We start from the raw sequence: 24,951 nt of genomic DNA, 5'->3' as shown, positions 1-24,951 counted from the left end.
AATCTTGAAGGGTACTTCTCAAGCTACCTAATGATAAGTTGAGGAACTCTCTTCGGGAGCTTTTTCCTGTGGATAACAGTTAGAGAAGGAGGGAAATGATAGCAGTGGAGATCCCTACATTTACCATGGAAGAAATGGATTATGCACTGTCTAGGCTTAGATCACGCAAGAGTCCAGGACCGGATGACGTCCTTAAAATTTTTGCCGGGGCATCACCTTTGGCGTTTTTGAAGGCTTACAATTTGGCTCTTCTGAGAGAGACTATCTGGGAAGCTGGAAAGAGACCTGCTTGGTGATGATTGTGAAGAAGGGGGATGGGTTCGTCCCATCTCCCTCATTAACAATATGGGAAAAGTGTTTGAGACATTACTAGAAGACTGGAATTATCTGGAGAGTCGATAAGGCCTTTCGGAAGACGAATGCAGCTCTAGAAAAGGGAAATCTGTAATTGATGCGGTTAGAAGGGTTATGGAGATCTTGAACGAGGTGGCAGCCGGATTTAAACACACAAGGAGAATTCCTATTGACATTAGGCTAGATATTAAGAATGAATTTAACTGCATCACTTGGACCTCTATTATTGACGTTACCTTCTTCTCTTCAGGTAGGGTAGTTGCCTACCTGATCAGAACAATACAAGAACTTGTAGGGTAGGGAGTTGAAGATTGTCTCTATGGAGGAGAGGAGGTTGTGACAAGGAATGGGGGTGTCCTAGGGGTTAATACTAGGCCCCCTTTTGTGGAATGTTGTTTACGACGGCCTCCTGGCGAGGAGGCTCCCAGCGGGTGCTGAAATACTCGCTTACGCGGATGACCTTGTGTTGGTAGTGGCTGCAAGGATGGTGACAGAGATTAAATGGCTGGCCAACAAAGTTTTGTTGGATCTTGTTGAATGGCTAAAACTAAGAGGGCTGTCAGTGTTGCCTAACAAAACAATCATGATCTAGATGATTGGGAGAAGAAGGATCCCTGGAGTCTTTCTAAGGCTGGAGGGTATTGAGGTGACCCCCTCGCCAAATCAAAATATCTGGAAGTGTGGATAGATAGGACGAGAGGGTTTACTATGCATATTTCTTTAGTATATATGTAAGCAGAGAGGTTGACCGCTGCGGTAGAGAAGCTGATGAGAAATGTTGGGGGCCTTCGGGCTTCCAAGAGAATTATTGCTTCTACTGTGGTTTTGGCTATTTGATAAGCGGTGCCAATTTGGCACATGGCCCTAGGGATTAAGCGTAACAAAGCTCATATACACAGTGTTTATTGGCGACTGGTGCTGCGGGTTGCACAAGCCTATCAAACAACATCGCTTGCGGCCAGTGCTGGTCATCATCGGAATGCCTTCATTAGATCTAATAGCAGAGGAGAGGCTGGCCAGGTATCGGGGCGAAGATTTGAAGGTGGCCAGAAATGAGCTAATGAAGAAGTGGCAACAGAGATGGAATGGTGATCGCAAGGGCAGATGAACGCACCACCTAATTCAGTGCTCAGGACCTGGTTAAACAGGGGACATGGGGAGGTGGCCTTTTGGACGATCCAGTGGCTGATGGGATATGGTTCGTTCAATGTCTACCCCCACACAAAGAGAAGGAGGGAGACCCCTACATGTTTGTAATGTGAAGAAGACGACAATGTGGTTCATACATTTTTAAGATGCCTTAGATGGAGGTCAGAGTACCCGTTCCAGTCAGAATTACTCTCAGAGGAGATTATGGTTAACATGCTCAGTTCAGAAGAGGGATGAAACCGTTGTAGTAGGTGGTTTAGAAGAGTGTTATCTAAAAAGTTGGAAGAAGAAGAATGGAACTGGGAACAGAATGTCAGTTCAAGGGTGATGGTGGAAGGCCAGTCTCTGGGGGTGGGCAACGGAGGTCCAAGAGGATTGTCGCTGCTAGGTGCCACCAGGGGATGCTGAAAGCCATCACCTGAGGATAATGCTAGGAGTTCCCCAAGACATGCCTGGTGATGATGGCATACCTTATGTTGTTACCATCACCATGTGGTGTAGGGGGAAGGGTTTTTGGTGGGTCCCCCACATAGGTGTGAAATCCCACACACCCAGCAGTACGGGCTGCTGGGTGTTTGGTAGTAGATTTTCCCTCCTCCAACATAAAAAAAACTGTTTGAACCCGTAGGAAAGTAAATGTATTTTAACTTTAGAATAAGGTAAAGTGAACAATACATTTTCTTCAAATCATTCATTTTTATTTCTTTCTATTTAATATTATGTCGGCAGCAAGAATTTAAAGCTGCTTTTTATTTAGAAATCAGAGGGTAATTTTTCACCTTTTTAGGAGGTTGATAATAAAAAGAGTACTTTTAGGACTCTACTCATTTAAACATAACCAAAGTTTACTACCACTGAAAATTAATATTAGGTCTTCATTGCCTTATAAATTTATGATCAATTAAACAAAATCTATTGAAAGTGCACATAATTTTCCCCTCAAATAATGTTAAAAAATGAAATTGAGCAATTTTGTTCTTTTGTTTTTCCTTTTTACTCAGTTTTTTAAATGTGAAATATTAAAGTTTTTTTAACAATACAGAAGTTAGCTTTTCTCCCTGAAAAGACAAAAACTTGCCTGTAAATTTGGGATTTTTATTGTTCAAATGTGGCAGTACTTAATTTTTTTTTTTGAAATTTCTATCTTTTAACTAACTTATCAGTAAGTTACAACAGTTTACACAGCTTCAGAATTACAAGTTTGCATGTGAGGTCAAAATCAAGAGAATTACCAAAGTTTTCATATACCATCAAAGTTTTGTAGATGGCACACTATTTTATTATATAATAAATAAATTATAGTTTTTTTAATTAATGAATAATTATGCTAAAAGTAATACTTACACCCCAATCCTCCAAGTACCTTTCAGTTTTCTCTGCAGCACCTTGAATGAATCATTAAGCTTAAACAATTCATTTTTTGATTGATTGAATAATATTCTGTTACTTTTTTCATTACTCATAACTAGCAAACCCTAAAAAATATAAAATGTGAATAAATAACTGCAGTGTCTTGCTTTCTGAACAGACATTTAGAATTGACCAAACAGTATGCAGTATTCATTATATTTGTTAAATATATTGAATCCATTGTCCTGTTTATATAGATATAGTGAAATTGATTAGACGATTTAAAATTGGCGCTGCAAACATAAACCAGTAGATAGTGCAGTGTTTGAAAGGTTGGCTTGTACAGCAATCCAAAGCCTTCAGTCCCCGTGGAGTGTTGATGTAGTGAGCATTATGTGTTCACTGTTGAATGTTTTTTTAAACACTCAACAGTGATTCAGCTACTGCAATGGAATGTGAGTTTAGAAGCCACTTTAATATAGAAAGAAAAATGAAGAGTTCCAACATGCCAAACGACTTTAAACTGGGTAGGAAACTTTTGATTGAATGCTTCTGCATTGCCTAAGAAGAATTCTGGCCGTCCATAAACAGTTCGCACCCCAGAAAATGTGGTGACTAAGAGTGGCCCTACAGTAGACGTTCTGCTAGATGACATGCTGTAGCACTACACATGTCAGATAGAAGTGCTGGGTGGATGCTAAACGTGGATTTGGTTTTCGTCCATATAAAATGCAGTGGTTCAAGAATTACCGACATAAAATGTAAATCAGCGAATGGAAAAAGCTCTTAGAAATGGCAAAAGCATAACTGCAGTTTTTATCAAATTTAATTATGTCAGATGAGGCCCATTTCCATTTTAGTGGATACATAAATAAGCAAAATTTCAGATACTGGGCACAGGAAAACTCACAACAACTGCATCAATCTTCTTTGCACAGTGAGAAGACACAGTTTAGTGTGGAGTTCATTTGGGGTTTTTGGATTATAATTTTTTCAAGACCACAAAGGAGCAATAGTAATGCTAACATCTGAGTGTTATTTGATCATCCTGAATGATTTTCTCTTACCAATGTTAAAGCAACACAATACTGATTTACACATTATATGGTTTCAACAAGTTGGTGTGACATCTCACACGGCATGGATCTCAATGCATACTGTTTAACAATTGTTTTCAGGAAAAGCCATTTCTTATAATGGTGAAGAAACTTGGCCTTCACGATCCCCTGATATATCAGCATGGGACTACTTCTTATGGGGGTATTTAAAACATGAGAATTGACCTCACAAAATAGATGATTTAAAAGAATCAATCATGACTGCAATTCAACTGATTAGAAATGCTGAGGAAGACAGTAGACTCTCTCAAGCAAATGCAGAGACTTGTTTGCTGAACAATGGTGCCCATCTTAGTGATGTGTGATGTTATTTTTAAAATGTAAGGTTTACATAAAATGCTTTATTATGGACTTTCTAATTATGTAACATTATTATCTAAATCTAACAATAAATTACTTAATTTACAATTTAAAATTATCTAATCAATTTTGCTATGGTATATGTAAATGTAAATTATTTATTTTGTATAATGTGATAAAATTCACTGAATGACAGTACTTTCACTGATGATTCACTGAAATTCAGTTCATCAATAAAATTTATCTGATTAAATTTCAGATTTCACAAACAGCATGCAGTATGCAGACAGCACTTCTCTCAGATTTTAAATTACTTTACAAATATTATTATTCCATCAGTTTTGCTAAATGTTTTTTCTTCATATTTACGCAGCAAGCAATTCAATACTGGCTTCCCATTTATGAAATCGTAATATTAAGTCACTAAAGTTTAAGAAAGTACAAATACAATGAAAAAAGGAAAAAAATTATTTGTTTTAAGGGTGTCAAGTTTTTGAACACTTTTTTTTACAAATTGTGAATAACTTGTTAACTAGTATGCAAAATTCCTTAGAGTAAGCTTTTCGCCATGCTTTACTCGCTGAAAGATATGAACCCTATATTAACTCCTTATCTTAAGATATTGGCACCAAATTTTAAAGATATCAATTCTATGTAGAAAATATTGTGCCATTTTTGTTTTTTAGATATTCTGATTCTGAAATTTAAAATAATGTAGGGGAAATGAAAACAATAATTTTTATTAAACGTTTTTACAAATGTTCTCATTTTGAGATCTCTACAGTTCAAAAATGAAAAGATCTTGAAGATCTTTTTTTTTCTACTAAAAGAAAAATTTTGCCTCCAATATATATATATATAACAGCTGAAAAAGTAAAATTACTATAAATTTCATTTTTAATGATGCTAACAAATGTGATACTTACATTATTGTTTATTTATTTGATATAAAAATGTCTCCTAATTATACAGGAAAAATGTTTATGTTTTTGTTCATCAGTTTGTTTTTATATTCAGTATACATGTATTTAATTATAATATTTATATTATTTAATGACCATATACTAGAAGTAAAAACCAACATAATCATATAGTAGCTATATGATCCTGCACAAAAACACCTCACACTATGCCATAGTAATGTAAAAACTATTGCTCTTGTGTAAATTAAGATTTAAAAATCTGAACTATGAGTAATTAGAAAACTTCATGGTAAAGAAAAACAAAGATGTTAAATTGGCTTTGATATTTGTTTTAACAGAGCCAATATATCAGCATCCATCAGTTTACCAAATGCCACCTTAGTAGAAAGAGTTTTCATCTTGATTTATATTTTTATATCCCAAGGATTAATTAATTATTTCTGGTTATTTTTTTACAAATGTACAGATTTCTTTTAATACCACTAGAAATTTTATAAAATATAAAGGAATCAAAATTATCTATTAATAAATAGTTTTTAGAAATAAATAAAATTATGCAAAACAAGATTTGTACATACTGTATCATGTATTCTATTTATAGAACAAATGTTACTCCATACTATTATAAATTACCAGCTCTTTTATAAATACATAGAAATATTGCACACAAACCAACACATTAAATCATTCTGTATAAAAATGATTCATGCATACTTGTTCTAGACAGTGTTTTTTAAAAATAAATTTGTACTTCATCAATATTCTAATTTTTGTAAAATTTGGCTAATTCATTAAATAAATACTTTGCAGATAATATCATCAGTCAATAGTATATAATGGCAGGTTATGTTTAAAGCAAATTTTAACTTTTGTAGCAACCTCATTATTGTTACAAAATATATACATATATATCAAAATATTTAATTTTTTTTTTTTTTAAAATTGTTTATTAATAATTATAAAAATATTAAAAAAAAAATTGTTATTATCTGTAAGGCATTTTGGCGTTAGATGTAAAAGTAATACAATTTTTTTAAGGCTGTAGCTATACCATTATATTCTGAGAGTAAATTTTTGTTTTTTACAATGGGATTTCAGTGAAGTTATCTTAATCTAAGATAATTAATTTTATCTGTACAGATTCAAGCAGATGATAATTAGCTCAATGTTTAGTCTAAATGGCTTTGGGGATAAGTCTCAAGGGAGCATCTCAAAAGGGTTTAACTATTCAAAAGAGCTTAACTGTTGTCTATATACATGATTTTGTTACTGTTGTAACACAATTTTCTGAATACATTTTAGTGATAATGCAACAATTACAATACAATTAGTGATAAAATGGACTTAGATGTATGTTAATGATTTATTAACAGAATGAACATCGTTTAATTTCACTGTAACATCCTTATAACCAATCGGTGCAGATTTTATTGAGGAATTTTATCTAAAGAGATTAATATCTGAAACCGAAGTACAGGATTTGGGACAGAGAAACATGTAATTTTGAATAGGAATTTTCAAAGTAATAAATAATCCCTTTGTAAGATAAATAAGTAATTTGATCTGTGAAATTATTATAAGCTGCTTAATATGAATACACAGATATTCATGAAGAAATCATTTGAAATTTATCACTTTTAAAATTAGTTTTTGAAACGAGAATATTTCATCATTCTGATCAACAAAATAATATTTACTGAATAATTAAAAATGTTGCTGTTAAGTTTCATTTAAGTAGGCAATAATTCTACAATTAAATTTATGTATCAAGTAACATTATTTAGTCATCGGCCTATTATAGAAGGAAATAAACATCAACCATTTACCATACAGAGAATTCACGATATATTTCGGCATTATTATATTATTCAAAAATATCTTTTTATTATTTTACACCGATCTAAATGTTATTAATACGCACAATTTGATATTAACGTAAACTATTTAATAACCTCATGATACCGTCTTAATATTTTTAAAGTTACCAAGTGCTAGAATTAAATTAGTTCACACTGACGGTTTTCAGTTAAATTCAAACTTTTTTAAAGGATGAAAGATAGAAAAACTGTGAAGGATTTTTCCCCAAGTCTTACAATTAATAAATGAATTTAAAATTTCAGTTAGCTATCATTGAAATTTAAACAGCAGAGAAGTGCTAATAGAGGTGCAAGTAAATAATCAATTTTCAGTTGCCAACTGTAGTAATTATTTATTTGCAAATGGTGCTAAAGTTACTAAAAATAAAAAAAGGTGCAAATACTATTACAAAATGTTTACTTCAACAGGCGCCATTTTTGTCGACACTTGATACGAAACTTGCCATTTTTCAATCAGCTGTTTTTTTAAGTTTAACAACTGTTTGAATGTGATGTGAGTCATTGGCTGAGACTATTTGACAAGTTGAGGTTACTTTGTTAGGAGTACTTGAATTGTTGTTTTCAATTCGTTTTAATTGTGTGGTCATATAATATAATTGAGATATTGCTGTGTTTTTTATTTCCAGCCTTTATAATGTCAGGCAAGTAACTTAATTGATTAATTATTCGACCATGATTGCCTTCTTTTTCGATCAGATTACGTTAATGTTAGCCGAGAATTAGTACAATTCGTGACAAAACAATTTATCTTAAAATTTCTTCTGAGTAGTAATTTAGTAACACTTTTGTTTTTACCGTTAAAAATATTACGTTACGTTCGTGTGTAACAAAGGCATTTGAAAATTTGTAATTTATTTCCTCATTCATAAAATACCTAAGGCAAATTGTGAAATTAATTTGCATGCAATAACTATTTGTTAATATGTACAGCAATAAGTAACTGTTTTCCAGCCAGTAGGTTTCAGTTAATGTTAATGAAAACGCGTTTTATAACCTAAATTGTTTAACCAAGATATATTTCTATTAAATATTTTAGAACTCTTTATGTTTAGTAATCAAGCTTCGAAGAGTATTAAATTCTTTCGTTATTACTTGTGTGTAGTATTAGTTGTCTGTTGTAATATTATTTGTGTGTAATATTACATTAGTTTTATTTATTATGAGGTTCTCATTTCAGTTTTGGGAAAAGTTGCAACTCACTTATTCTCTCTTGCTTGTAGCACAAAATATATTTATTTCAATTAATGAACAAGAGATAAAGATTGAATTGCTTAATACCATTCTGGAATTAAAAATGTATAATTAATTTATTCTAAATATGTCCTTAAAATTTTTAGGTTAGTCATTTAAAATAAATTTATTTTTTCAGCTTTTACGAGAGTGATCAGTGAGTGATTAGCAGAGTGATCAATGTAGTGAAATCTAAACTGTGTTTAGAATCCACATGTCAGTTATAATCAGATTTTCAGGTTCAGTTCCCAGCCATAGCCTTTATTATTTTTTTTTATTTCTATAAAAAAAAAGTATTTTTGGTATTTCATACTCTTTCCTGAATTAAACAGTTGTAAATTAATGGGATGGCACAAAAAATTAGATAAGACCCTATAAACTGCTATCTTTACTAATTTTAACAAATGAAATCCGTTTATTTCACTCCATGCTAGAACTTGTAAGTTATCAAATGTGCTAGTGTAAAAGTGTTATTAACCTTTTGATGTTAGCAAAAGTACATAAAAAGAGTGCTGCTAAGTTATAGTTGTTGATAATCATATCCATGCTGCTTCATTTTTGCCTTGAAGGATATCATTTCACACAAATTAATGGCAAATAATCTTCACTGCATGATGATTCCTTTAGAATATACTGGTGCTTACATAGTTTCCCTATCTTTTTGCTTACTAAAATGTAATCTCTTTAGAATTAACAAAATAGGAAAATACTTTTCATTAATACTGCTCAATAATTTAGTTTGAGCTTTGATTTTGGTGAAGGTTATTATTTTTTAAAATAATGTTTTGTCACATTACAAAGGTGTATTGTATTTCTCATAGAGGTATACATTATGACTATATGTATGTTCCTATATATTTTAACTACTTTCATATAAATATATGATTTAATTTTAACTGGATAAAATAATTTTTGACAGAAAATATTTAGCTCTATGTTAGTATTTTTCTATTGATTTGTGTTTGTTACAGATTCAAATAGACCAGAGCTGTTTGAAGATGTCAAGCTTTTCAGGAATGCTAGGGAACGTGAAAAGTATGAGTATCTTATAATTGTTTGTTTTAATTTCTTATTTTAAATGAACTATTAGTTGGTTGTGTGAAAGAAAATTGCACAGAGGTGCTAAAATCACACAGATAATTAGTTGAATCACAACAGTTAATTGTGGAACAGCAGTTGAAACAATCAGTAGCTTAATTATTGAGATTGTGCACTGAATGCACCATCTCAGTCAATATCCAATTTTATTAGTGTATTGTAGATTTAAATGCTTTATTATGATAAAATTGAAAAATGATATAAGAATATTTTTTTAATAGTAATGATCATATAATTGCCCTCGGACAGGTTACTTGGACCTTAGAGTTCCTGATAGCTTCTGCTTTATTTCAAATCTTTCGCTATAAAAAAAGTCTATTATTTTTACTCTTTTCAGCCTCGCTTCTTAACATCTTTTACTACTATTTTACCAATGTTTTAATCAATCTTCTTTCAATATGTTCCATCCAGTTAGTTAGTCTTCATTTTATGAATATTTATAAGTTTCTATTCCAGCTCACACTTCACATTACTAATTCATTTTCCATTGTTGAATTCCTCTTGCTTCTTTTCCCTCCATTTTCTTAGTTTACTTATGTTCTAAACACTACAAACATTGCATTTTTTCACATCTATCTTATAATGGTTACTATATTATAACAATTTCTTTATTATATGCTTTCTTAATCACTGATCATATATCATGTATGAACAGATAAAAAAAATTTGGGGATAGTTAGCACCTTGCTTTACTCCTCTTCCTACGTTGAACTTTGGGCATCCTTTTTTAATGTGCATTTACTAGTTTAGGTACAGTTTTTAATTTTATTATTAAAATTTAAGATTTAAAAATGAAGTTTGATCTTTACTTGTAATTTTAGTGCAGATTTAAACTGATCATAAGCTTATTTACACTTTGTGTTGTTTTCAGTAAACCTGCTATTACATCTGATGTCTATTTAGTGATAGTTGTGATTTGTTTTAACTGAACTACCTGTTTATTACATTTGAGTTTTTCTCAAGAAGTATTGATTCCAGTAAGATTTTTTTTATAGCGAAAGTTTTCTTAAAAAAAGTTGGATTTTATTTATTCTCTTAAAAATATGTAATTTATGGTTCATTTATGTTGAATACATTTTAGTAATTTAATTAATTATTTTTAAATCTTAATTGTGGTTTATTGAGTTGTTAAAATTAAAAAAAATTTTTTAAATAGATTTTGAAATAATTTTTGAATACTACCTAATTCAGATTTCCATGTTGGTAGTTTTCTTTCAATTATTGAAAATTGTTGATTGAAACATTTCAAATTTTAGCAAGTACATTAGTGGGTCATTATCGTACTGGTAGATTGTCTGATAGGTTGCCGGCCTCCGTGGCATGAGTAGTGTCTTGGCCTTTCATCTGGAGGTCCTGGATTCGAATCCCAGTCAGACATGGCATTTTCACACACACTACAAATACATCTCATTCTCTGACGCAATACCTAATGGTGGTCCCAGAGGTTAAACAAAAATAAGAAAAAAAAGGTTGTCTGAAAGTCAAATTGACATTAGATGTGAATTCCTCTTGAAAATTGCATAGCTATACTTCAAAACAATAAGCATTAATGTTAGGAATAAATGGGGATGTAAGGAGTGAGGTAGTTTTCCATTGTTGTATTCACTGTTTCAGTTTGCAAAATGCATTGAAATTTCAGGTGGCATTTAGAAGTACAAGTGATGTATTGCTATATTTTTTTCAGAGATTGGCTACTTAGTGAAGATTATTTTTCAGATAAGACAAATCAAACTATTATCTATTCAAATCATGCAGTAGTTGTAAACTGTTTATGTAGACAAATGTCATCACCTAATCTGTTGGTTATGTGTTCATGTGATCAGATGAATGATAAAGTTATGTGTAATGTTAAATGACAATTCAGTTCAACTTCTGTTGTCATAGTATTGCATACATTGGTTGATAGGTGTGTTGTTTCAAACTTATTTGCTCAGTATATGTTTAATTGTGTACATGTTTATTTAGTTTTGAATGATATAACTCAAACCAGAAGTAACATTGTTTCCTCCAAACCCTCAAAAAAGAAATTACATGTGTAGTAATATATCTCTGTTTATGATTTGGTTTATAATGTTTTTATGCTTTGATTTTGCCCTGTAATATAATAAATAATGTCATAAATATTATAAGACACAAATAGTAAAAAAAAAAAAATACTGAGAAATTATATTTTCGTCTCATTCTGATTTATAGTTCTATAAATTAGAAAAAAAAATATTTTAATGTAAAAAGCAGTTTCTTAAATTTCTTATACAATGTTTGTATAAAACATTTATTTCCATTTTTTTTGGCGCAATTCTGATTTCTGGATAAGTTAGGTTAATCTTTTACCCTAGATACTTTGCATGCAACAGCTGTTAAAAGACAAAATTGTATAAAGAAATATATTTAATTTACTCCTTTGTGTAATTATACACACTATCGCTCCCTAATAGAGGAAAGAGGTAAGTTAATGCTTTGCATTGTTTTAATGCTACAAAGTTTTGTGGATGGAGATGTTCATTGAAAGCACGAGTCTATTTATAATTGACTTAAAATCTTTCGAGAATTAGCAATTTTTTTGCAGTATATTTATTTGAGCTGATCATTCTGTAGTTAATCTGTAATGTGCTAACTCCCATTCTAGTTATAATTGCTATAATCTCTCTTGAGAGGTTAGAGCAACCATAGCAGAGAGGCTTTAAAGTTATTCTCTGGGTGGGTTATTTGTTTCATAGTTCTGTTGTGAGTTGATTCATCTTTACTCAAAATCTACCCAATTTTTTACTCTTAATTCTTTCTTCCAATTTTGTGATCCTGCTAGATTGGTGCAGAGGATTCTTGGACTAGTAATGACAATGAATATTTAGTGTCCTGTGGTAGAAAATGACTATAATCTTTATAATCTGTTGGAAAACTTTTTTTTCCTGCCTGATGAATTAAATCTAATGATAGAAATGCCCATTGACTAATCAAGGTCTCCCGATCTCTCTTACATAATTCATTAATGTCTTTTGTGGTAGTTGTGGATATTTTATTACATGATCACCAAGTCTGTGGTGACAATATATGTGAATCTTGATCATCTGTATCTTTATTGGTTGAACCTTAAATTTGTTTTTCATCGTTTTATTTATGGAGTTAACAGTAACTCCATAAATAACAATAAACAGTAAATGACTCCGTAAATAATTGTGTGTGGAGTATGGAGTAGTTATTTTATTTGTATAACTTTTGCAATAATTTGGCAATTATGTATCATTTTTTGATTAACTAGTCGTAAACTTATGGGAACTGAAAATTAATATGACAAATTATGTTATGACTAAGTATTGGAAATTAATATGACAAATTATGTTAGAGAACTAATTATCTTTAACTTTGAAATATTAATTAATTTTGATGCTATTCTATGGGTGAATTAAGGATTGTATTGAAGTAAGTGATGAGTGTGAATGGTAAGTATGGGCTCAGTATTAATCAGTAGTGGAAGGATGGCAAAAATTTGTCACTATAGATGCTGCTGTAACAAGCTGAGATTACTCTACGCAGTGAATCCTTTGTTAATTGCTTAATTCTTGAAATTATTAATTCTTAATTGTTACTTTGTTGATTCTTACTTTGATGAATTGTAATATGCGGAAGTCATAAGTTCAATGTAAGTTTTAAATGAATCCGTTAATACTTAGCATTTAACTAAGCCACCCAATTTTTCTTCCTTAATTCCTTCTTCCTTCCTATTTTGTGATCCTGCTTGGTTGGTGCTGATAATGCTTGGACTAGTAATGGCAGTAAATGTTTAGGGTCCTGTAGTAGAAAATCACTGTCCATGTAACCTATCAGAAAGATTTGTTTTCTGCCTGACGACTTAATCTAATGATTGAAATGACCATTGACAATAATATCTTTGTTCATATTATTAAAACTTCAGCCATACTGACGAAACATCAATTTCATGGTACTGATACATGAAATCATTCAGTTTTATTGAGGATTTATCCCCGTTAAACTTATTAATCTATTATTCATAGAATAGTTAGCTATTTCTTATAACTATTAGTTATATAGTTATAACTATTAGTTATAAGAAATAGTTTGTTAGCCAATCACAGGTGAAATTAAGATTGGAAAATCATAAAAAATCAATTTGGGGAGAGCTGGTATAACGAAAAAAGTCTAGAAAGTGATGAGTAATTAACCTGGCAAATTTTATTGTAATAATATTTTGTAATCTGACCTACTTTGATTAATTACAAATATTTGAGAGTAATTATTTTTGTTATTTACAGATATGATAATATGGCTGATTTGTATGCTGTTATCAATACATTGCAAAATCTGGAAAAGGCATATATAAGAGATTGTGTCACACCCAAAGAATATACTGCTGCTTGTAGCAAATTGCTTGTACAATACAAAGCTGCGTTTAAACAAGTACAAGGTGATGACTTTCCTAACATTGAAGCATTTGTTAAAAAATACAGGGTTGGTATTGCAGATTATTTTTTTTTGTAATTCATTCTCTGTTTCTTTTTACTCATTTTGCGTTAGGACAACTTTTTGTTGATTGCTGCAAAGAATTATAAATCGCTAATAATATAAATTTTGAGATTGTTTTATTTCTACTACTGACTTGATACTTTTACTACACTATAGTTATTGTGTATAACCCTTTGTGCTTTAGTGTACTTTCTGTGTGGTTTATCTTATTCATTTTCAGTTTTTGCTTTTGGAACAATGTCAGCAAATCTTTGTTGTGTCTCTACTAATTATAATTTCATTCTCAGTTACTCCTTAAATTACCTTATGTTGTCCTTTATTTCTGAATTTCTAAAATAATAAGGAATATTGCTTGGGTTAGAAAATTTCTCTATATTATGAACCAATACATAAATAAATTTTAGCACTTATTCATCCAATTACAATATATTTTCTCAATGTCTAGATTTCACTTGTTTTTCTCCAGATTACCTTTTTTAACAATACATTTTTTTATCAAGTTCTCATGATTTTTTAAATTAATTACTTCTTAACTACAACAATTAGAATAGAATAATTTTAATAATATTAATAGAATAATATTATAATGAATGTATAGTAATATATTATTTTACTTTATGGATTAATTTAAAAAAGAAACAGTTTTTGAAAAGTCTGCTTAAAGTATAGGTTTTTACTTCTTTTAATATTGCTAATATTTGACATTTTTATAAAATCTTCTAAATTTTTATGTAGCTCTGAAAACAAAAACAGTGAGATTCATATAGATGTCTTCATACATACAGATCTGAGCAAGCATTATAACAGTAACTTTTATTTCCATGTATCTATACATAAAAAAATTCATTCAATTGGTAAAATTTTGCAGTGAAATAATGCAAAGGAGTATATATTTTATATAGTTATATAGTTTTTTTTATGTAATGTTAAATAGTTAATGTTATTTATTAAAAGAATGAATTTTAACAGACATATACTTTGTTTTTAAAAATGAAAGGTTTTAAATTATCATAATGGTAACACCAGATATTACCAACAACTTCTCAGACAATAATAAAATCTACAAAACATAATGTTTATTGCCAAGTAATAAAAAAAAAATACAGAAACATAAACTTATGTCAAAAAAAGTGGTGCATATGCACACATTGAAAATCTATAAGAAACCATAATGAAACATAGTTAATTATCCTATTCAACATAAATTTTTACCTTCCACAACTATCCTGCACAAACTACACAAAAATTTATGACACATTCTTTCAAAAGACCACCAGGATTTACTACATAAAATGTTTGGTTGGAACAAATGGATGCAAGTGGTTGGCAGAAAACCCTACACTTTTTTTTTTTTTTTGTCTTCAGTCACTTGACTGGTTTGATGCAGCTCTCCATGATTCCCTATCTAGTGCTAGTCGTTTCATTTCAGTATACCCTCTACATCCTACATCCCCAACAATTTGTTTTACATATTCCAAACGTGGCCTGCCTACACAATTTTTCCCTTCTACCTGCCCTTCCAAAATTAAAGCGACTATTCCAGGATGCCTTAGTATGTGGCCTATAAGTCTGTCTCTTCTTTTAACTATATTTTTCCAAATGCTTCTTTCTTCATCTATTTGCCGCAATACCTCCTCATTTGTCACTTTATCCACCCATCTGATTTTTAACATTCTCCTATAGCACCACATTTCAAAAGCTTCTAACCTTTTCTTCTCAGATACTCCGATTGTCCAAGTTTCACTTCCATATAAAGCGACACTCCAAACATACACTTTCAAAAATCTTTTCCTGACATTTAAATTAATTTTTGATGTAAACAACTTATATTTCTTACTGAAGGCTCGTTTAGCTTGTGCTATTCGGCATTTTATATCGCTCCTGCTTCGTCCATCTTTAGTAATTCTACTTCCCAAATAACAAAATTCTTCTACCTCCATAATCTTTTCTCCTCCTATTTTCACATTCAGTGGTCCATCTTTGTTATTTCTACTACATTTCATTACTTTTGTTTTGTTCTTGTTTATTTTCATGCGATAGTTCTTGCGTAGGACTTCATCTATGCCGTTCATTGTTTCTTCTAAATCCTTTTTATTCTCGGCTAGAATTACTATATCATCAGCAAATCGTAGCATCTTTATCTTTTCACCTTGTACTGTTACTCCGAATCTAAATTGTTCTTTAACATCATTAACTGCTAGTTCCATGTAAAGATTAAAAAGTAACGGAGATAGAGAACATCCTTGTCGGACTCCCTTTCTTATTATGGCTTCTTTCTTATGTTCTTCAATTGCTACTGTTGCTGTTTGGTTCCTGTACATGTTAGCAATTGTTCTTCTATCTCTGTATTTGAACCCTAATTTTTTTAAAATGCTGAACATTTTATTCCAGTCTACGTTATCGAATGCCTTTTCTAGGTCTATAAACGCCAAGTATGTTGGTTTGTTTTTCTTTAATCTTCCTTCTACTATTAATCTGAGGCCTAAAATTGCTTCCCGTGTCCCTATACTTTTCCTGAAACCAAATTGGTCTTCTCCTAACACTTCCTCCACTCTCCTCTCAATTCTTCTGTATAGAATTCTAGTTAAGATTTTTGATGCATGACTAGTTAAACTAATTGTTCTGTATTCTTCACATTTATCTGCCCCTGATTTCTTTGGTATCATTACTATAACACTTTTTTTGAAGTCTGACGGAAATTCCCATTTTCATAAATATTACACACCAGTTTGTATAATCTATCAATCGCCTCCTCCCCTGCACTGCGCAGTAATTCTACAGGTATTCCGTCTATTCCAGGAGCCTTTCTGCCATTTAAATCTTTTAATGCTCTCTTAAATTCAGATCTCAGTATTGTTTCTCCCATTTCATCCTCCTCAACTTCCTCTTCTTCCTCTATAAAACCATTTTCTAATTCATTTCCTCCGTATAACTCTTCAATATATTCCACCCATCTATCGACTTTACCTTTCGTATTATATATAGGTGTACCATCTTTGTTTAACACATTATTAGATTTTAATTTATGTACCCCAAAATTTTCTTTAACTTTCCTGTATGCTCCGTCTATTTTACCAATCTTCATTTCTCTTTCCACTTCTGAACACTTTTCTTTAATCCACTCTTCTTTCGCCAGTTTGCACTTCCTGTTTATAGCATTTCTTAATTGCCGATAGTTCCTTTTACTTTCTTCATCACTAGCATTCTTATATTTTCTACGTTCATCCATCAGCTGCAATATATCGTCTGAAACCCAAGGTTTTCTACCAGTTCTCTTTATTCCGCCTAAGTTCGCTTCTGCTGATTTAAGAATTTCCTTTTTAACATTCTCCCATTCTTCTTCTACATTTTCTATCTTATCTTTTTTACTCAGACCTCTAGCGATGTCCTCCTCAAAAATCTTCTTTACCTCCTCTTCCTCAAGCTTCTCTAAATTCCACCGATTCATCTGACACCTTTTCTTCAGGTTTTTAAACCCCAATCTACATTTCATTATCACCAAATTATGGTCGCTATCAATGTCTGCTCCAGGGTAAGTTTTGCAGTCAACGAGTTGATTTCTAAATCTTTGCTTAACCATGATATAATCTATCTGATACCTTCCAGTATCGCCTGGCTTTTTCCAAGTGTATATTCTTCTATTATGATTTTTAAATTGGGTGTTGGCAATTACTAAATTATACTTCGTGCAAAACTCTATAAGTCGGTCCCCTCTTTCATTCCTTTTGCCCAGCCCGTATTCACCCACTATATTTCCTTCCTTGCCTTTTCCAATGCTTGCATTCCAATCTCCAACTATTATTAAATTTTCATCTCCTTTTACGTGTTTAATTGCTTCATCAATCTCTTCGTATACACATTCTACCTCATCATCATCATGGGCGCTTGTAGGCATATAGACGTTAACAATCGTTGTCGGTTTAGGTTTTGAATTTATCCTTATTACAATGACTCTATCGCTACGCGTCTTGAAATACTCCACTCTCCTCCCTATTTTCTTGTTCATCACGAAACCTACTCCTGCCTGCCCATTATTTGACGCTGAGTTAATTACTCTAAAGTCACCCGACCAAAAGTCGCCTTCCTCTTCCCACCGAACCTCACTAATTCCTACTATATCAACGTTTACCCTATCCATTTCCCTTTTTAAATTTTCTAGCCTACCAACCTTTTTTAAGCTTCTAACATTCCACGCTCCGACTCGTAGAATGTTATTTTTTAATTTTCTGGTGACCCCTTCCTTAGTAGTCCCCACCCGGAGATCCGAACGGGGGACTATTTTACCTCCGGAATATTTTACCAAGGAAGGCGCCTCCATTATTGTATATGTGAAAATGCAGAGCCACATTTTCTTGGAAAAAAAGCAGCTGTAGTTTTCCATTGCTTTCAGCTGCGCAGTACTCAGAGGACTGAGTGATGTTGATACGGCCGTTTAAGTCGTCCTGACTCACGCCCCTAACAACTACTGAAAGAGCTGCTGCCCTCTTTCAGGAATCATTCCTTAGTCTGGCTCTCAACAGATACCTCTCCGATATGGTTGCACCTTCGGTCCAGCTACTCTGTATCCCTGAGCACTCAAGCCCCCTCACCAACGGCAAGGTCTCATGATTCATAGAGGAGGACCCTACACAAATGTTTGAATATAAAACAAAACAGACATATAAAAAGCAACACATTTATTACACTTACATTAACAGTCCCAGAAAAAAATTGATCACAGATTATAAATGGCTAGAAAATTACATAATAAAAAATGCAGATTTCCAGACAACTCATATAAATTATGAAAATTAATTTAACTGGGATATACAAACCTAACTGCTTAAACTGTGATATGTTTTACAAAATACAACTGTGCTGTTTTTCACAACCATAAGAAAACATAAAAGTACTTCATGCCAAACATTGTCCACTTTTGCAAAACTATCTCATTGATAAGGTATGCGTGCACAAACATTAATATGAAAAAAAAAAATTAAACAGTCTCTTTTTTATTTCAGTTGGATTGCCCAGCAGCTATGGAAAGAATTAGAGAAGATCGTCCTATCACAATTAAAGATGACAAGGGTAATACAAGCAAATGTATAGCAGATATTGTTTCAGTAAGTTTTATATTTAATATCATATAATTTTTTCAATTTATAACTTTTTTGAATTAAACATTTTACAGTTTCTAGCCACTTCAGAGAGGAATAAAAGTATCGATTTAACTAAAAACTGTTAATATTCAGTTTCAAAAAATGTTGAAAATATTTTTCCATTATTTATGGAACTAATTTTTTAGATACATTTACATAGAATTGCTGATTGCACTGTAGTTAATGGCTGTGTGGTTAACATAACCATTACCATAATGATTTCAGTATGTTGCTAATGGTTTAATTTCAGTGATTAAGGAGCTGCATAAATACTTCCAAAAAGATCTAGAAGAGCACCATCCACAAAATATGTTTGTGAATTGTAATACTTTTGAAGTGCTTTCACTTTTAGTATGCAGTTAAATTATGTAATGTATATACAGTTATGCATATTAACTTCTTGTAACTGAAGTTCTGTGAGAAAAACATCGTTGTCATCATTTGACTAGAAAGCATCTTAAAATAACAATTGATTAATTGTGTGTTAGCATACATTGATTTCTATAATCTTTTACAGTATTTGGAAAGATTTTTTTGAAATACTTTATTTGTATGATCAATCTTTATAAATGTCTTTAAAATAAATTGACCACCTTACACTTTATTATATTTGGACATTTTACTAGAGATTTAACATATGCAACAGTTTTTAGTGTTATTATAAAGCTGGAGTTGATAGTAAATACCCAAAATTTCATGGTATTTAATTTTGAATTTATCCAATGACTTCTTACAGAATTTTAAAACAGTTTAAATTAGAACTTGATGACAAATTAAAACATTTTTTACAACATACTCCACAAAAGAATTCAATATCTTAGTTTGTTACAAAATGAGACGTGTATAATTAATATATTGTCAACCATTGTCTAACAATAGAGATATTTTAGGGAGTGATGTTCTGTTCTGGTATGTTTGTTCTGTTAAGTTAACTTTTAAATCTTGCTTTTAATTGGGGTTTTATTTCGTTTTTACCATATGACATAGGAGCTATCCAATTTTTCTGAGTTATTTTTTACTGTTGTTTAATTTTTTATTATATAAATATCGCGTTCAGATACCTTACTACTTAATATTTCTGTAATATCCCTTTACATATATTTATTTATGGTTACCACTAGAAATTTACTGGGGAAATTTTCATTTAATATATTATGATGTTAATGAGTAATATTTTATTTTTATTTTTTAACATTCTCATTCAAATTTTTCTTAGTTATTTCTGACTAGATGTTCATAATCTGATATATATTGGTAGTTTTTATGGGACAATAAAATTTTTATTTAACAGATCGTTGACTTCAAGCAATTGAAGAACTAATTTCTTCTTTGCATTTTCTCCTTGATAAACTATTTCCAATACCTTGATTTAAATGGTGAATGAAATGGAACTTTATATTTTCATCATTTTTTTAACAGTTTTTAAGGTTGTCATAGATCCTACATAAGACAATGATCTCTCTGATCTACTCTGATCGGAGGTTGACCCTCTGTGTATTGGTTATTCTTATCTATTCCTTTTCAGTTAATTATTTTGTCTTTGGATGATTGCCATGGAGATTGGGTCAGCAGCTATCTGGGTTGTGTCAACATGTTAATTGAGAAATAGCCATTGTTTTTTCCTAATATCTGAGTAGATTATTTAAATTTTCACACCAGAAGTAGAAATTGGGTTGTTTAAGAAAGTGATTCTTTATTTGTGAAAAGAAGACACTTTTTTTTGCATACTATATTATAATGTGTCTGTACTATTATAATCTCATTTCCTTATTCTCAACTCTTTTTCTCTTAATATTTGGGTTTTTCATTTGGCCTCATTTTGTTCTTCTTTTTGTATTTCTCTGGAATTTAATTTCTTTAGCCTGAAGCAGTTTTAATTTTTTATCTGTCATACCATTTAATAATGTTATGACATTATTAAATGTTATAATATTATTAATTATTAATTTTATTATAATAATAAAACCATTATTGAAGTAATTTTTTAGCTTCCTTGATTTCAGTACTCTGATAATTATATATTTTTAACTAGCTTCTTATCTTCTTTTGATTAATGATTCTTTTAATTGTTACTGAAGAATCTTCAAGTGAAATTAATTTATCAAAAACATGATTCTTTTTAGTGCATTCTGATTTAGTATTTGTCATTTTTGATGTAGTTATTGAATGTTGAAATTAATGGAATAAAAATATACAACTTGTAGGATGAGGCATAAACGTTTTTTAACATATATTCAAGTAGGAAAATGTTTAAATTAATTATAACCACCTGACCAAATTAATGGCATTACTATGATTATGGTTTCTCTTTTAACAAAATAATCAATGCTGAAGAGTTAAAGCTTTAAAATAAGTTAAATAATATACCTTTGTCAAAATTCTTTTATGTTAACATTCTACTTGTTTATTGTAAAGTAATTGTCTTTGTAACTGCATCATTTTAAATTTTGAATTATATTTCTCTTTTCTAACATGTTGCATGCTAATTTCTCATTCATTCATTGAAGCCAAATTTTTTTTATGTTACTTAAGTTAAAATTATTTGTAATTTCAGTTGTTATGGAGTTTTTTTTTGGTACAGTCATGAAGACATATTGAAAATTATTTTTGTGTAAGATTTTAAATGATTTGTTGTAATAATTGTTATTTTCAGTTATTTATAACATTAATGGATAAGTTGCGACTGGAAATTAAAGCGATGGATGAGCTTCACCCTGAATTACGTGATTTAGTTGATACAATGAATCGTCTTAGTCTTCTTCCATCAGATTTTGAAGGAAAACGTAAAGTAGCCGAATGGTTATCAACACTTGAAAATATGCAGGCTTCTGATGAACTCACTGAAACGCAAGTTCGTCAGTTGATATTTGATCTTGAAACATCTTATACTGCTTTCAATAAACTACTTCATAACAGTTAATTGTATTTAACTTTATGCAAATAATTATATTTATCAGCTTTATGTTTGTTTTGTGCATATAATTCCATACCAGTGTACATAACATCTATAATTATGAATTTATTATTTATATATATATATATATATATATAGTGTGTGTAACTTTTAAAGAAGATAATAAAATTATTATTTTTTCATAGAATGTTATTTGTTAACAATCTGCTTTATATTATTTGTCATTCAAATAAAAAAAAAAAAAATATTTTTATGTTTTTCTGAATAGTTCTGCCATTATCCTTTTGACTCCTCTTTTGCATATGACTTTTCCACTTTTTACTAGTACTTAGGAAATAATTACATAATTAGTGTAATTATTTCCTGATAGAAATAGCTATAATTCAAGCATCCTTTGTCTGAAGTTTCCCCCTTCATTCCTTGAATTCTGATGTAACATAATAAAAATTTCTCTTTTTCAGATAATAAAAGAGATTTCTCTTTTAATTGGAAGTAAAATCAATGCCAATGTGTAAGAACATTCTGCATGACATGTTAAAAAAATAATGATTTCGTGAAGGGATTTCTCCAAAGTAGTATCTTGTGTGTAGTCTTCTTACTGAAAAACCATTTATATTCTTTACTTTTATATAATTTTGTTTTTATTGGTAATAATCAGTGTGCCAACCATTCATATGCCTGTATACAATTATAATTTTGGTTGAGTTTGAGAGATTTTAGTTATGTACTATCTGGATAGTAATACTAATTGTGGAAGTCTTATTACAGTATGCTAATTAAAGAGATTCCTCTATATATATATATATATATATATATATATATATATATCTTAATAAAGGTCTTATGACCTTATGAAAGCGATTCTCAACCTTTCAGTATTTGTGACTCAATTCCAATCATAATTTTCATTGCATCTCCCTTTCATACAATAATAATGTATTACAAACCTTATAAATGACCAAGAATAAGTAAATTTATTGATATTTGGCAAAACCAGAATCAATGCCTCTCTATTGCTCTGTCTTAAGTCCACCATATTGGACATTCTTGAGGCTTCACGAGAAGTTCCGTTTGTCTCGAACATTCTGAAACGTCTGCGCGACTGTCTGCCCAAACAAGTATAAATGCTATAACTTGTTCAGTTCCAGCCAGTCTGTCGAGTCAATCCTTATATCATTATAGACTATTGTGAATGTGTATGTTGTAATTTGTGTGTTAATTGCAATTCACTGTATTAAATATTCATGGCAGTAGATTTATACAGAATCATGAATAAATTTTTAATTTGCATAAGCAAGCATTAGACGATAGTGAAGCATCAATAAGTGCACAGATGAACATGATTCTGCAAATAAAATCAAGAAAATATTCTCAAGAATATTTAAATTTTGGATTTACCAGAGTAAATTAAGAAGAAAGGCTTCTGTGTCATTGCTCAAAAAAGTTTTGGCAGCAGACAGCATGAAACCTAATAAACTTAAACAACATTTGGAAACTCTTCATAGTGAGTACATTAACAAACCCCAAGAATTCTTTGAATTAAAATTGAAATCATATGAAAAGCAAACATCATTTTTTAAAAAAAAACCTTGCAAATGAAAAAGCTTTACTTGCTTCTTACAAACTTTCATATAAAATAGTCAGATGTAAAAAGCGTCATACCTTTGGTGAAGAGCTTATTTTGCTGGCTGCAATTGAGATTGTAGAAACTATATTTGGAGGATAGTTTTGCCAAACAATTGCAGTCCATACCTCTATCAAATGATACTGTTGCCCATCGAATTGGTGGTATAGTTGAAGATTTATAGCATCAGCTTTTCAGGGAGTTGGGTGACAAATTGTTTTCAATTCAGCATGATGAGGCAACAATTAGCAATAAAGATGTTCATTTCAATGTCTATGTTCGATTTTGTGACTGTATGTCAGCAATAGAACTACTTTTCTCCACACCAATAGAACTCAAAGCACAACAGCACTTGCATTATTTGCTATCTTAATGACTTTATAAACGAGGCAAACATAGAGTGGAAAAATTGCATCAGAATATGCACCAATGGTCCTCATTCAGTGTCTGGAAGATTCCAAAGTATACAAGTCTTGTGAAACAAAAATCTCCACCCTGTGTTTGGAGACAATGCATGGTTCACAGAGAAGCATTGGCTTCCAAAGAAATAAGTCCTGGTTTAAATATTGTGCTAATGACCAGAAGCCAAGAAGTTTCAAGATTGTTTATTTGTGATTGAATTGTGAGCTACTTGGTCAACATATTTGAGAAATTAAATATCTTGAATCTTCAACTCCAAAGAACAAATACACATATGTTGGATACGAGTGATCAAGTTAATGCCTTTTGTAGAAAATTGTAGAAATTGAGCAGAAATTTAAAACAAAAAATCTATAAATATAGCAAATGATTGTTGTAGCAAATATGGATGAATGTGTTAAAACTTGGCTGAAGAACAACATGTGAAAGTTGTTTTTGTAACCATTGAAAACCATGTAGCTTTTGCTGGCAAAGAATTTTAAAAAGTGTTTTCCTGCTGATGACAACTTGGTGGCAAGTTATAAGTGGCTTAGGGATCCATTTCAAAATACTCCTGAAGGGCTCTCAACTGCCAAAGAAGAAATCTTTGTAGACTTCATGGAAAGTGGCAAAATCAAAAGAAAATTTAGTAATAAATTACTCAATGAATTTTGGGCAGGAGTGGATGATGAATTTTCTGTTCTGAAACAAGAACATTTCATATACTATTACCATTTTCAACATCCTACTTTTGCAAAACTGGATTTTCTGTGGTGGCTGTGTTGAAGGCAAAATACAGATCTCAGCTAAATATAGAAAAAGAACTCAAATGTCCACTTCTAATATTAAACCTTTGAAAAACTTTGCTCTGCAAGACAGGCTCAAAGCAGTCACTAATAATTATTAAACTTGTTCTTAATTAAATACATTGGGGAATTGATACAATCCTATTCATAAATTTGTTATATCAATGTAAATGCGTATTTTATTATTTATTA

The 24,951-nt window shown here is 30.8% G+C and overlaps 2 protein-coding genes across 3 annotated transcripts in view; one reads left to right on the top strand and one right to left on the bottom strand.

Annotated features, from left to right (window-relative positions):
• Nucleotides 1-7,523, bottom strand: part of IFT52 (intraflagellar transport 52) — a 33,078-nt gene extending 25,555 nt beyond the window's left edge. For both annotated transcript variants that reach the window (XM_075354447.1, XM_075354441.1), the window contains exons 1-2: nucleotides 7,472-7,523; nucleotides 2,848-2,978 (exon numbers count right to left, since the gene is read on the bottom strand). In XM_075354447.1, the coding sequence (XP_075210562.1) occupies nucleotides 2,848-2,978; nucleotides 7,472-7,486 (146 nt within the window). In that variant the 5' untranslated portion in view covers nucleotides 7,487-7,523. The remainder of the gene's footprint in view (nucleotides 1-2,847; nucleotides 2,979-7,471) is intronic.
• Nucleotides 7,524-7,553: 30 nt separating this feature from the next.
• On the top strand, nucleotides 7,554-22,177 carry Vps28 (vacuolar protein sorting 28). The gene is made up of 5 exons (XM_075354457.1): nucleotides 7,554-7,712; nucleotides 9,273-9,336; nucleotides 13,668-13,863; nucleotides 18,879-18,980; nucleotides 21,670-22,177. The coding sequence occupies exons 1-5, from the start codon at nucleotides 7,706-7,708 to the stop codon at nucleotides 21,934-21,936; spliced, it is 636 nt and encodes a 211-aa protein (XP_075210572.1). The 5' UTR covers nucleotides 7,554-7,705; the 3' UTR covers nucleotides 21,937-22,177.
• The last annotated feature ends 2,774 nt before the right edge of the window (nucleotides 22,178-24,951 follow it).

Source organism: Lycorma delicatula, chromosome 1, assembly GCF_047948215.1.
Source record: "Lycorma delicatula isolate Av1 chromosome 1, ASM4794821v1, whole genome shotgun sequence".
In the NCBI taxonomy this organism is placed as follows: Eukaryota; Metazoa; Arthropoda; class Insecta; order Hemiptera; family Fulgoridae; genus Lycorma; species Lycorma delicatula.
The sequence above is the reverse complement of the archived record's forward strand: the minus strand, read 5'-3'. Positions and strand labels throughout refer to the sequence as shown.

Bases quoted from the DNA above. Each gene is read 5' to 3' on its own strand.
- Vps28 (XM_075354457.1), top strand. The intron at 9,337-13,667 runs GTATGAGTATCT...TGTTATTTACAG, and splicing joins AATGCTAGGGAACGTGAAAA to ATATGATAATATGGCTGATT. The intron at 13,864-18,878 runs GTTGGTATTGCA...TTTTTATTTCAG, and splicing joins CATTTGTTAAAAAATACAGG to TTGGATTGCCCAGCAGCTAT.